Source organism: Sander lucioperca, chromosome 17 (genome assembly GCF_008315115.2).
Source record: "Sander lucioperca isolate FBNREF2018 chromosome 17, SLUC_FBN_1.2, whole genome shotgun sequence".
In the NCBI taxonomy this organism is placed as follows: domain Eukaryota; kingdom Metazoa; phylum Chordata; class Actinopteri; order Perciformes; family Percidae; genus Sander; species Sander lucioperca.
The window spans coordinates 5,666,466-5,681,380 of NC_050189.1; the positions used below are offsets into that span (position 1 = coordinate 5,666,466).

Genomic DNA, 14,915 nt, shown 5'->3' on the forward strand with positions numbered 1-14,915 from the left:
TGCTACCCATCACATTTGGTTTTCTGTTCTTCATCTCCTTCAGAGTTTGTTTTTATGCAACCATTAGATATTTTTATCCCCTCTAAGCATAAGGGTGTAAAACCTAAATCAACAAAGAGAGCAGAACATATGAATTTCCTAGCATGATATATTTATTTCAGAACAGTCGCTGTATTGTGTGAAGAGCCAGTATCCTTACATCATGCCTGCCTGCTGTTTTCTGCAGCTTTGCTGTGTGGTGTTCCCTGGCTGCATACATGGTACAACATGTTCTCATGTCCAGTCCCAGTCAGTCCCATGAAAACACACACACACACACATACACACAGTAACACATTAGTTCATGCCCTTTATGATTCACCCTTTCCTTCAGCACCAGTCAGGGTTAATAAAAACAAACCCTGTTTATGGAAAGAACTGAATCAGCCGTATTGATTTGGCACCATTAACCTGAGTAGAGTTGTTTTGAGGTCTGTTAAGTGTTCAGTGGATATTACCATGATGGATGCCTTTTCACATGTGTGCTGCTTTTTGTAAATGTCAAATGAATTACTTTTTATTGGACTCCCAACAGCAGCAGCAGCACTTCTCTCCAAATATTAGGCTGCCTGGCATCTAAAAGACTCCATATCATGAATAAAAACAGCCCAAAAATTACACCAGCAATGTAACGTAGATATTTGCATTGGCATTTGCTGATTAGTTTGCCCCTGAAATTAACTGGTCAATCAAGAAGATAAGTGGTGAAAATGGGAAACAGAGGAAACATGCAGTACAGTGCTTCCTCTAATTTTATTCGGCCGTGGAGCTTGTGGGTAATTTTAGCTTCAGTCGCTGACTTTGAATCAGCAAGCTTGTGCATCCAATCATTTCAAAACATTACAAGCTTGCATCTTTCTGCTTTAGATGGATATTAAACTGTATTTTGTGTTAATGTTTTGGGTAGAACTGATGGAAATTCTTTCTCATGGTAGCAGCAGATGATTAAATGAACGAATGAAAAGGACATCTTGTGCAGTCGCAAAGTGGTTGCTCCACTGGCTCTTTCACAGTTGTTTGGACTCATTTCTCGCTCTTTATTACCCTTCAACACCAGCTTGTAAAAGAAAACTGTGTACATGCTAGAGTGAATGGGGAAAGCGCTCTTAGTAGTAAAGTAGTAGTATCAGAGGAAGTACTGTAGTAATAATGGCAACAGTAGTAGTAGCAGCAGTGAGAGGAATAATGATGGTAATATTATATAGAGTAGTAGTGTAACAGCAGCAATATACATAATAATAGTAGTAGTAGTATTAGAAGTACTAACCGTAAAAGTGTTAACAAAAAGCTACAGGAAGCAGTAGTTGTAGTTTAACACCTACAGTCAGATTTGAGCTGATTGTGGCTCACTGTTCGGACACAAGAAGACAGACTGTGAGCAAAGCAAATATGGACGTAAACAGAGGTTTTGCTTTGCAAATGTTATATGAGGACCTTTATAAGTGCGTCTCCAGTTACGCACTCTCCAGTCTGTTAGGTGAAGTGTTTGAAAAACTATTTAGGCTTGGTTCTGGTGAAAAAGTTGGTGAATGAATAAAAACAAATTGCTACAAAGTGAAATGGAAACAGACATAGCGAGTAAATCTTGATATACTGTAGATGAAGCATTGCACATAAACATCACTCAAGCTTCTGTTCAACAGGATGGATGGAAACTTGGCTAAATATGCAAACAATGCGGTTTGTGAATGTAAGTGAGGGTGAAAACTTGAGCCAATTACGGAAGCCATAGGCCAGCTTTAGGCTTTGTCAGCATTCTCTATCAGACCAGTGAACTCCGGTCTATTCTGGTCACTCATCATAAGTCAGGCATGAGTTCAGTAAACAGGCACTTATTAGTAAAACAATAATTATAAGTAGCCTAACAGGAATTACCAATTGGAATGATACACAGGAGCCTCATTAAAGAGGCCACAACAGTCGGTTTGGCTTAACTTCCAAAACTCATGCCCTCTTTATTTAGAAAAGAGGCTAAACCCCAAAAACAGAGGAAGAGGAGAGGAAGTACCATTGGTGGAGCGGTGGGAGTGTCCTACCTGTGTAAAGATAAAACCAACCCAAACCAACACCTGAAAATAAAAGCATCACACTCGTAAATATGCCACCACAAACCATCAAAAGAGAGTGGACTCCCAGCACACGGACCACATTTGTGACTGGAGGCCAGAAAACCAGAGAGACAGAAATAAAATAATATTCCAATCAACCATGAAATGAGCAAGATAAACCATATCAAAATAGATCAGTATATATCAGTCAGAGCATATCCTGTGAACAAACATTGTGACAACTTGGTGCAAGATAAACATGTATTATTAGCAACACTAAAGGAATACATTACCTTCTTCAAGGTAACAGACAATATGCTTTTTTCAGCTTCTCAACCTTCAATAAAAGTCATGGCAAACCCACTTACATCAATAAGTCATTGCAATTTATTCTCTGGGGACCAAGAATGTCTGTACGAAAATAGTTGTCTCACACAAAACCTGCATGTATATCAAACTGACAGCTGCAGAGCTCAAACATCAGAGTGACTTTATCTGTGTCAGCTGCGTCCAGCTGTGGGTTGTACAGAGATGGTAGATTCCACATCCTGCTCGTAAGTTGGACTGACCAGTTACACCCACGATTACACCGTTTCCCTGAAAAGGTCTTACACACACACACACACACACACACACACACATATGTGTGGCTCGTCCCCTCTCCTGTAGGGTATATAAGCAGAAGCAGAAGTCTCCCAAGACGGAGCAGCAGCAGCAGCAGCAGACCGACTCCAACCAACAGCAGCTTCTCTCTCCAACTTCATCTGAGGTGCGTCCACCTAAATTAAACTTACTTTATATATATATACGAAGGTTGCATTCATAGTTAAGAGTTCTGCTTTGGTGCAACAGTTATATTGCACCAAAATTCCTCAGCAGCTTGGTAACTTTGTTTTGTTTATACTTTCCAGATGTGAAGATGCAAATGCATGATGATAAAAGACATCTGATAGTCATTTAAAACGTTCTTGGTTATTGTGCAATCTTTGAAACTGTTTCAATGAAACAAAGAGGCTCTGAATAACTCAAACAAAGCATATTGTACATCACTAGAATTATTTAATTATCAATCCACTTTTTCCTTATCTAAAGTTTGATGAATGGCTGCTTTACACCCTAATAATCTAGGGGTCACTACCTAGATAATGGTAATATTAACAGTTATAGTGGACTTAAAAATCCAGGGATTATTACCTGAATATTATACAGTAGTTACCGTAGTAGTAACAATAGAACAAAAAACTGTGGTTCCTACATTTTTAAAGGTTTTCCAAACTGCATATTTTTGGTCTCTAACAAGGTATATTATACATGCAAAACTTGGTCCATTTCACCTGAGTTTTTGCCAAGGAAAGTATGGTCTTATGTTCACACAAAACTAAAAAGTTTTTATGCAGAACTGTTACTAAATTAAAAAAAATAAATCTCATATCGTTTGTGTAGCACTTGAAGTAGATCAGCCTGTTTGGTAAGGTTGATGTACTTACATGATTCTTCCACTTTTTGGGTTGTACCCACGCTTGGATAATAGTCAGCTAAATAAATGTAATTTTATTTAAGTAATTACCTGAATATTTATTCCATTAATGCCCATACAAAATAAGTATGTCTTTATTTAACATGAATCTTGTAGGTTGTCTCAGACTTGGAGGTTACTTTGAAATCAGCCATTTCCATATTATTACACTTCTGACTTTTTATAGGACACTGTGATGTGCTGTGGAAAAAGTAGTTGCTTTCCTTTACTTAAGTAAAAGTAGCGATACAACAATGTTAAAAAAATTCCAGGTAAAAGTCCTGCATTCAAATTCCAACTTAAGTCAAAGTACAGAAGCATTAAGTACAAGTGAAAGTACTTGTGCTGCAGAAACATGGCCATTGTGACTGATATATTAATATTACATTATTAAATTATTGATGCTGATATCTGTATCAATTCACACTAACATTTAACATTTGCATATTATATGAAGTATATATAATATTTTAAATGAAGGTTGTTTAGTCCAGTCAGAAGATAAATCTGAGTGGTCAAGAGAAGGTAATTTGAGTTCTACACAAATTTGTATTCATATTTTACTATACTTTGTTTTTGTGTGAAATATTTAGTAGTTTTACTTCTTTGAGCCTCAAAATGAAACCATCTGATACGTTTAAAGTGAAAATCACTGCTAACACATAAAAGACAACACAAACATGACAAGGAACCCCAACTACATGCTGTTTTTATTGTAAGAGCCAAAAAGGTTGGAAACCCCTCGTTTAATCTTTAATAGTATAGACTTATCATTGTTATGTCAAATCTAAATCTGAAAAGTAACCAGTATCTAAAGCTGTGAAATGTAATGTAGTGGAGTAAAAAGTGCAATATTACCTTCTGAAATATGGTGGCTTTAACTATAAAGTGGAATAAAATAGAAATACTCAAGTGAAGTGCAAGTACCTCAAAATTGTACATAAGTACTGTACAGTAAGTAAAATGTTTCTGTCTACCACTGTGCTGCTCTCTGTCTGTCTGCCTGTCTACCTGTCTGTCTGCCTGTCTACCTGTCTGCCTGTCTGTCTGTCTGTCTGTCCACTTGTCCCTGTGCCAGTCTGCAGAAGGTAAGCATGTGTATCCGTGCCACTGGTGGTTAAGGTAAAAACAGAGCTTTCACTGTGTTGAATGATGACTCATGCAGCCAAACTCCGTCCAAAACTTGTCTCCTCGACCAGCACGTACACGCCCACATTATGCAACAGTGAGCCTCATTCTCAGGCAGGTGTTTGTTTGTATACCAAAAACCTGACATACTGTGTGTCTTTCTCTATCACTCTGACTGTGTGCCTCCTGCTAGCACCTTATGAAAACAGCTGTTGTGTATTTAATGGGTAAATCAGCCTTACTACACACTAATCATCATGGCAGTAACTTTGTGCCTTCCTGCTCCGTGTTGTAGGTATAGGCATGTGGGCTGAGGGGTTGATGTCATTTTAGTTCTGTCATTCTGAGTACACTGAGGGTCTTTGTTTACATCGGTTTGATGTGTTCACTCCCAAGTTTGAACTTGCTAAAGCATTCAGTTTTGGTTTATTGTTTTCACATTTGTAGACTATAGGAGTATTTTTAATGGCTTTGGTTTACCATAAATAGAAATGACTTGTTTATGGGACTTTAACAAAGTCTTCATTTTACTAGTACTACTTTTACTTGTGTTGTAGAAGTACTATTAGTCCACAACCATACTTCTTTGTTTTTTTAAATCATTACATTATCACTTCTAGGGCTGCACCTAACAATTATTTTCATCATTGATCATGAATGGCTTTTTGTCTCAACTAATCAATTAATTGTTTTGTCTATAAAATGTCAGAAAATGGAGAACATTTTCAAGATAAAATCTTCAGTGCCCTTGTTTTTTTACAATCACAAACAAGAGATATTCAGTTTATTATCTTAAAGAGACTTAAAAAAAAAAAAAACAGCCGGTTAGCTGTTATTTCTTCATAACATTCATAATAACATGATTTCACACAGAAGAAGCCCACAGTAAGACTCACTGTGGTTTACCTCACAACTCAATTATTGACCAATTCTACATACATTTGTCTTTTAATAGACATGATTAATGTTTCTCTCTCTGTAACCACAAAAACACAATATTTGTGAAGTGAAAATGAGTCACCAAACACTCAAAGTGTCTTTTTTTATCAGCATCTTACAGAAAGGGGTGTGACTGTAATCTCCCCTCCACCCAACCCACAAACACACATGGAAACCATGTGTGATATAAAAGTGTTGCACATTGTTGTTTCATCGGTCACAAACTTTAACATTCTCTTGCTTTAATGGCTTGAAAATCTTTCCTTCTAGAATAGACACACACACACACACACACACACACACACACACACACACACACGTTTCCAGTTTTGTGAAGCAGATGTGAAGCAGATGGGTTTCATGCAGGAATGAACGGAGGATGATGGGAATTCAGTCTTGAAAAACTACGTAGAAACTAACAGGCATACTACTACAAATGCACCAGAGTTTACCGTACAAAATATCTCAGTTATTTTAAATATTCAAAAACGTAAGATAGACTAAAAAATGTGTGTTTTTCCATCTTTTTGTGTTTTCCATCTCTTGCAGTCGTGCGACGCAGCACCCAGCCTGAACCATCACTACCATGTCTGATCAAGGTGCCACCCCGACCCCCTCTCCTGCCCCCCCTGCTCCCACAGGACCCCCTCCGAAGGTGACGAACCGCGGCCGCACCGCAGTTCCCATCTCCAGCTCCAACTCTGACTCAACGGACATACCTGAGTTTGAGCCCTTTGTTTTACCGGGCCCGAGAGGATTTCCACCTATGACTGGTAAGGGAGTAGACTGTAAAACGTCAAAAAGGAATTTAGTGGAGTAATTAACTTAAATTTGTAAGTTTTATTAATTTCAAGATAAATCCAAGTCCAAACAATAATCTATTATTCATACAGAAACAGTCTCTAAAAAAAAAAGAAGAAAAAAGGGTTTGAAGGGCAGAAGACAGATGTCACTTTTGGTTTGAGAAGAAGTCTTTTTCCTGACAGTGACACAGTTTTCAGTAGTTTTCGAACATAATTGACACATGAATGACGTCTAAACAGAATATATTCTGCTCACTTCCTGCAGCTTGTCACTCCATTCCACCCTGTATTATTGTCAAAGAGCTGCACATTGAGATATATCCAGATGTGACTGGAATTAATGTGTGCAGTGACTGGAATTTTTGTGGTACATTAGAGTACAACCACAGCCACAAAGAGTGGTTGTAATGTAGGGGTGACACATTACTGAGGGTTTTGATACGTTAACAAGTCTTGGGCACTGGTCTCCACCACTGTTACTCTCCAACTAGATTTCACTTAAAGTTTCAGTTTTCACACTTCAGTTTGACTTTTAATTTCAAATACATGTATCTGTAGCGCTTTATGTCAAGTCTCCTTTAAGTCTTCCTGCTGTAGAGCTAACAACGATTGGTTAATGGAGGCAGTGGTGTGAGCAGACTCTCTTCAGGGTTAGGGTTTGTTTTTGCCTAAACTTTCAACAAAAGAGGAACTTATGTAAATGTTTCTAACATTAGCCACCCTGAGCAAGTGGTCATACCAGACCACGTAGGGCTGTATAGCAGCAAAACCCTTGTGTAATGTTTTGAAGTGTGTTTTATTATCTATGAATTCAACTTTTCATTTGTCAGAGGAAGATTGTGTTATTTACTCTTTTAAAAGTTACATAATGTCTCTTTAAATAAGGTTTCAAAGAAAAGGGCACTCTAGCACCGCCCACTTATGTACCATGGGCAAATTCATTTCTGTTTTTAATTGATTAAAACAAATCTGAAATATCTGGATGTTTATTTTGACTGTATTGATTACAAAAATACACAAAAAATAAGCACCAATAAACAAAATTTGCAGTAGACATAATTGAAAAAAACTGCTTTAAAGCTTTAGTGCGTTTAGTAACTTTTTGATATTAATATAATATTAATAAACGTCCGTTACATTCAAGCCATTACCAAATGAGTTGATACAAAGCTAATTAAGACTATCAGCTCCACACAACTCTCTCTGTATTTCTCAGTATGGCTATGTTCAGAAGATTGTGTCGTCCGGCGACTTTCCCGCGCAGAAGCTCGAGTGAAGATAATGACCTCTTCTGAAGTGTCCATCATGTTTTTTTAATTCTCCGTGTCCTCCTGGCTACTAGAAACTGCATGGAGGAGGGGTGGAGGCGGTGCGCAGTCATGGAAGGCTTGTATCATGTGGACGCACCGACAGTGTTGTTGTCATTACTTAGAATTTCTCATGGGGGTGGCAGAAACTACTCACTATAGCTTTAAACCATTTTATTGTGTTTTACTTATTTAGAGGGACTTTGTTTCGTTATCACTGAACCATTTGCATCTACTCTGCTTATTTTTACCGGAAGCATTTTATTTATTGAACTGAATTAACAAAAACAAGTACTGTAGCCCTATGTGCACAATTACAATGTCAATGACCATCAAAATCCTTTGTTTTGTGGCTCAGTTGCTGCCTGTCCATCCAATCTTATTGAACTCCGTATACCAGTATATACCTGTCTATAATCCAATACAGGTTTTTGAGACATCCCGCCCTCTCTCTTTCTCTCTCTTTCTTTTTCGCTGTCTGTCTATTCAGAGTATCTTGACATCTGGGACGTGGACATGATGAGGAGGCCAGAAGAGCTGAACAAGAAGCAACACCACACTGAGTTGTTCAACTCGGACTATCTCATCGTCCGTCGAGGACAAGAGTTCCAGGTCAAGATTACCTTCAACCGTCCCTACAATCCTGCTACAGACAAGTTCGCTGTGGAGTTTGTCATCGGTGAGCCGCTCTTAAAAAGTGATATTTTCCATCCTGCAGTTAGAAACTCTCTGGATTATGGTCCCTTGTCATTTGCATAAATGTGCTGCTACTCCCCATTCACCCAGGCTCCAGCCCGCAGTTCAGCAAAGGCACCTATATTCCTGTCTTCACTGCCAAGGAGCGTCCAAGCCCCTGGGAAGGCCGCGTCACAGACACCGCCGACAACACAGTCACCATGGGCATCACTCCTGTGGCAGATTGCATTGTGGGGAAGTACCAGATGTTCGTAGCTGTGGTGACGCCCGTCGGCATCCGCAGGACCAGACGGGACAACAGCCGAGACCTCTACATCCTCTTCAATCCCTGGGTGTCAGGTCGGTTTAGGCTTTTTGATCACAATTCTTTTTTGCCTTTTTAATGGCTTATGTCTTACTTTCGTGTCCATAAACTTCCACATAACCTGCTGCTTCTTTCCTCAGCTGATGCTGTGTTTCTGGATGACGAGAAAGAGAGGCAAGAGTGTGTGATGACTGAGATGGGGATCATCTACCACGGCGCCTACGACGACGTGGCTGAGAGAGACTGGAACTATGGACAGGTAGAGGAAAAACCAGTCAAGGACTTCAGGAATGATTTTCCTAATTCTTTTTTTGACTTACAGTATGTTCCCCCCCCCCTAGTTTAACTATGGAGTCCTGGATGCCTGTCTGTACATCATGGACCGGTCTGACATGCCCATCATCAACAGAGGAGACCCCATCAGGGTGACCAGAAAGGCCTCTGCTATGGTGAGAAAGTATTCATGGACATCTTCTAAAACACATGAAACTGGTTTACAGATACATAAGATATGCAGTTAAATAGTTCATCAGTACATGCAGAACATGATTGTGCAGTAAAATGTATGATATCACTGATACAGTGAATAGAGTTATTGTTTTCTTTTCATGACACTGCACTTAAATTGTGACACCAGCCTGAAATATGACAAGCTGTAATCTTAACAAAGTCAGTATAGAATGTCAAAAAAGTCAAATAGTCATGGTACTGTATACATAGATTAATGATAATAAACAATTATTTATTTGATAGATAGATGGACTTTATTAATCCCAAATTGGGAAATTACAAGAAAATATACAAGAAATATACTAGAAATAATAAATAAGATTAAAAAAATAAGATAGATAGCAAAGAAAAAAAGAACAACTACTGAAATATATACTTAGAGGGATGAAAAGAATGTACATGTATATACAAGTGTAGAATAAAATGTACAACCTACATACATAGTATATATAACTAAATAAAATATTAAATATGCAGCCATAATGCAAACTAATGTTGTGATTTAAAAATAGATAAATTGGAAGTGGAAGAAATAAAATGATGTTAAATTAGGCCTTTTAAAATAAAAAACACTTTGTCTGAAATATAGTGGTTGTCAAGTGGATCCTTCCATAAATGTCTAAAATCTGCTCTTTGCTTAGCTGAACTCTCGTGATGACGAGGGCGTGCTGGTGGGGAACTGGAGCGGCGACTACACCTACGGAGTGGCGCCTACTTCCTGGACCGGTAGCACAGACATCCTGCTCAGCTACGCCAACAGCAAGATGCCTGTCTGCTACGCTCAGTGCTGGGTCTACGCTGCGGTCTTTAACACCTGTGAGATATTTATTGGATCCAAATAGCAGAACAAAAAAAAAACATAATTTTTTTGCTTTCCAAACCCCTTCCAAATGTTTTCTTAACCTCAGTGGAGAAGGTGCTGTAACTAAACGTACACTAGGCAACGTTATCATATGACGGAAATGCCTCAATTATCTGTCACGCAAAAACGGAATTGTGGGATGATTTCATTCCTCAGCTCAATGAGATAGGAAGGGTTGCTTAATAGAGGCGATTTGTTTCTCAGCTTTTAACTCTTCTCATGGCTTCTATTTTAGTCTACCCACTCCTTGATTTCTGTCTTGGTTTGTCATGAAAATGTTTTTCCTCCAGTCCTGCGCTGTCTGGGCATCCCATCGCGGGTCGTCACCAACTTCTACTCCGCTCACGACAACGATGGAAACCTGAAGACTGACATCATCCTGGATGAGAACGGCAGGGTCGACCGCGGTCGCACCAGAGACTCTATCTGGTAACACATCTTCTATGTAGCTTACCATATCACAGAGATCACAGAGAAACATTCCACTTGTTTACATGGAATTAAAAACATCTAGGAGGTTTTTTTGAGCACTTTCAAGCTCCTAAGAGGAAGAACCCATTCTGAACATGCCCCGTCTTTCATATGGGGCCATCTTAAGACCAAAACCTCAAGATATATCATAATTAATCAAATAGCTGAATACATTCATTAGAGGACCCTTTTTGATTTTAATTCCCCAATTTGTGATATACCTAAGTTTTTTCAGGGCCACATGCATGTGTGGTCGGACCGGCTATCTGAACAAAGATCAGAGAAGCTCAGATTACAACACACACACAGAGGGAGTGTGATTTCATTCTCTGCTCATTACAACACTCGATGGTGTTTTAAGCCCCCACCATCGACTTCAAGGCAGTCCTGCGACCGTCAACTTCAAGGCACCTAAGCCTAACCTTAACCCTAACCCTTGCCTAGTGCCTTCCATGCAGCGCTGCCTGGACGACGACGTTGGGGGCTTAAAACACCAAACACCAAAAAAAACCCCACCAAAGACCCATTACTCCACTATATCTTTACATAGAAAATATTTGTTTGTTGCTATATTGCTGTTCTGAATAATGAGAACAGAACCTTTAAGGCCTCTATCACTAACACACAGGTTACGATAAAAACAAAACGGAAATTTTATTAAACTATGTCTCTAATGATATTAAAAATCACATTTCATCAGGAACTATCACTGCTGGAATGAGTGCTACATGTCCAGACCAGACCTCCCGACTGGCTTTGGAGGCTGGCAGATTGTGGATGCAACACCACAGGAGACCAGCGATGGTAAATAATAACAATAATAATAATAATAATAATGATTATATGAAATAATTGCTGGCTTTATATAACAGGTTATGGGTTATGAAGCGTTCTAATAATTGCTAATCTAATTATTCAAAGAGAAATCACAAAATAATAATCTCTTCCTCTATTATCCATAAAGGCATGTACAGATGTGGTCCTGCATCAGTTAAGGCCATAAAACATGGGCAGATATGCTTTCCATTTGATGCTGCCTTTGTGTTTGCTGAGGTGAGTCATAAACAACATTATTTTAGCGTCATTTTCTGTAAAAAAGTAAAAGAATTTTGTCTGTTATTGCTGAGATCCAAGTTTTTTGGAGCATCTCTGTCTTTCTCCCGACAGGTCAACAGCGATGTTGTGTTTTATTCCCGGAATAAAGATGGGACCATGGAGCCGGTCAAAGTGAACCGGACTCATATTGGCCGCATGGTTGTGACCAAAACTCCAGGAGACGTGACCCGCCGCGACATCACCGATCAATACAAGTTCCCTGAAGGTCAGAGACTACATCCGACACAAATCGCAGTGTTTTTGTTGTTGTTGTGATTAACAGTTATTTATTTGTTTTTTAACACAACACACAAAACATACATACATACATTTAGCAACATGAACATAAACATATCCACCCCCCATAATCACCACCCACCCAGACAAAAAATCAAGAAAAGATGACACAGTAACTACAATATAAAATAAAAAATAAACAAAATAATAACAAAATAGGCAATAAACTATAGACCAAATAAACATATGTGTAAATGACAACACCATAAACCCATCATACACTTCTCTCCCCAGCACAAAGCTTCTTAGGAGCCCTCCAGAGAGTTCAGGTACCCTCCCCAGTTCCTAGTGTAGACATCCAATCTGAAAAACCGTTTGTATGACAGCTTTTCAAACGCCGCCACCCTAGCCATCTCACAAGCCCACTCTTGGATTGACGGCACCCCTTCATTCCTCCATCCTCTTAAAAGAATCTGTCTGGCTATCATTAAACTTTTAAAAGCAAGCAGAACCATTTTCTCTGCTGCAGCCTCAGCTTTTGATTGAGATAAATACATCAAGTTTTTTATATAAATATTCTATATATAATTTTGTAACTGTACGTTTAAGAAGAGTAATCTTAAATCAATCAGCCATCACAACTACAATTCTGAAAGAGGCACCAACATGAATACATTTATCCTGGACACAGTGTCATAATGAAAATAGAAAAACTGGAACACGGCTTCATGTGTACTGCAATGGATTATTTTCTCTCAAGCAGTCTCTGCGTCAATGTAAGTCAATTTGTTTTTCTTACTGTGGAGAATTGACTAATTTGGGACGATGGTGGCTGAGTGTTGGCCCAGTCGGCTGTGTTCTGGCAGCAGAGGACCAGCCATGTGCCCCTATGTGGCTGCCAGATTTGGCAAGGATTTTGGGGTGTGGACTTGGTCCCTTTATGGTCTGGAAATCAGTTCCAGTTGGCTTCATTCTGGCTTGGTTTTGGCGTGAATCAGGAAAAGGACCATAATACCTGGGCCAATTCTGGTGCTTCACAATATTGGCATTAATTTGGCAACAATGATTTGCTGCTTTGAGCTTAAGTTTTGTTACTGAATGACTGGATATCTCCAAATAGGTGCAGATAACCAGGAAGGCAAAGCCTGTTAACAAAAACATTGATATTATCATTATCACAAATTATATAAATGTGCAAACACACTGATATATTGCAATCATCCAATCTAGGCAGTACAGAGGAGCGGACCATCCTGGAGAAAGCGGAGGAATACGGCTGTCAGCGAGAAAAGTCCAACCCTCCTGTGGCGGACGTTGACCTGGTCTTGCCCACCCTGGAGATCAGCAGGGGCGATGACTTCGAGCTGAGCCTGGAGTTCATAAACCGCAGCACCCAGCACCGCACTGTGGAAGCCTACATCAGCGGGAGTGTGGCGTATTACACCGGAGTCACCAGCTACGAGTTCCTGTTCAGGAATCCCACAGTGAAGATTGGTCCCAACCAAAGTGAGAGAGGCATTTATTTATTTCTCACCAACAAAAATAGACTCAGAAGTATTTCTATTGACTTTTTCATTATGTTTATTCTGCAACAACAGACAACATCATCTACATTATAAAGAATATGTAAGCACTGTTAGAAATCAATTAGACATCAGTAAAACTCTTAGAATTAAACACAAGAAAGCACCCAAAAATATTCAGTCCTTTCCCTTGGGAATTAGAGAATCTTAGAAAACACATGCATTTAAAATAATGTAATAATCTAAAAAAGGTCAATGTAGAGAGAGCAGTGTTGTATTTCTGTGTTCTCCAGGTGTGAAGGAATCTATGATGGTCGAGTTTAAGAACTACGTGAAGCATCTGGTGGAACAGGCCAACCTTCACTTCATTGCTACTGGGAAGGTCAAGGAGACCGGCCAGATCGTCACCACCATGAAAGTCATCACCCTGCACAATCCCAAACTCACCGTCACGGTCTGAAAATACGCTCATATTCTGGCTAGACGTAAAACAAATCTAATTTGTTGGCATCGGCTTTTTGGGACACATACACTCACTTTTTCCACAATCTGATCGCATCAATAAATTCAAGAACTTGCTTGATTTGCCATGTTTTTTCAAGTGTGTCCTTTGTGTACTACAGGTGTCTGATGGCGGCAAAGTTAATGAAGAGATGACGGCAACTGTGGAGTTTACAAACCCTTTCACCTTCAGCCTGGAGGGTGTCTACATTCGCATGGAAGGACCCGGAATCATGCTGCCCAAGTCCAAATATTACAGGTGAGTTCAGCACAGAAGAAACAGTTGTTGTCTTTTCCCCGTCTAATATGTTAATGTTTCAGTAAGATGTTCTTTGTTGAGGTTGGAAAATGATTTTATTAACTAAAGGTGGGATATATTTTTTTTAATAACCACACAAACCTTCAGCTGAAGTGAAAATGACTTCAGTTTACACACATTTGTTATTATGGCAATCATTGCATCAATTTATACACAAAGTTTTATGAATTCCTGTCGTTCATTAGAAGGAAATGTTTATCTTGTATGCAGCTGGAATGCCCTTTCTATGTAACAAAAAACTCTCATCGTGCTGGTTTCAGTCTGATCCCAGGAAGCTCCTCCCTGACCTGGACCGAGTTTTTCACCCCGCAGAGGGCTGGCAGAAGCAGGGTGATCGCCTCTCTGGACTGTTCTGCTGTCAGGCAGGTCTACGGCCAGGCATCCGTCACCATCGAGCCCTGAGGATCACTGTAGGATCACTGATGCCAGACAACATTCATTCATTTACACAGTATAAGCCTATAGTATAGTTACGTCACTGCAGGTTTTCAACAGCTTAACAGGTATAGCTTCAGCATTTAAGATAACCACGGTGATAGTTTTTAGTCATACGACAAGAGAGATCACTTTGATGTAGAAAATAGTTTAAAATTGCAATTTGTTAAAAAAAAAAGATG

At 39.3% G+C, this 14,915-nt stretch overlaps 1 protein-coding gene across 3 annotated transcripts; it reads left to right on the plus strand.

Annotated features, from left to right (window-relative positions):
• Positions 1 to 2,747: 2,747 nt before the first annotated feature.
• f13a1b (coagulation factor XIII, A1 polypeptide b) lies at positions 2,748 to 14,901 on the plus strand. Of its 3 annotated transcripts, XM_031289857.2 has the most exons (16): positions 2,781 to 2,856; positions 4,682 to 4,691; positions 6,220 to 6,443; positions 8,271 to 8,459; positions 8,567 to 8,815; positions 8,921 to 9,039; positions 9,122 to 9,229; positions 9,932 to 10,106; positions 10,443 to 10,581; positions 11,324 to 11,427; positions 11,588 to 11,676; positions 11,791 to 11,944; positions 13,186 to 13,461; positions 13,772 to 13,932; positions 14,102 to 14,238; positions 14,559 to 14,901. In XM_031289857.2, the coding sequence occupies exons 3-16, from the start codon at positions 6,257 to 6,259 to the stop codon at positions 14,698 to 14,700; spliced, it is 2,229 nt and encodes a 742-aa protein (XP_031145717.1). In that variant the 5' UTR covers positions 2,781 to 2,856; positions 4,682 to 4,691; positions 6,220 to 6,256; the 3' UTR covers positions 14,701 to 14,901. The 3 variants fall into 3 exon arrangements, with proteins under 3 accessions (XP_031145715.1, XP_031145717.1, XP_035849539.1); XM_031289855.2 differs by lacking the exon at positions 4,682 to 4,691 and having other exon boundaries at positions 2,748 to 2,856; XM_035993646.1 differs by lacking the exons at positions 2,781 to 2,856; positions 4,682 to 4,691 and adding an exon at positions 5,819 to 6,092.
• Positions 14,902 to 14,915: the final 14 nt, after the last annotated feature.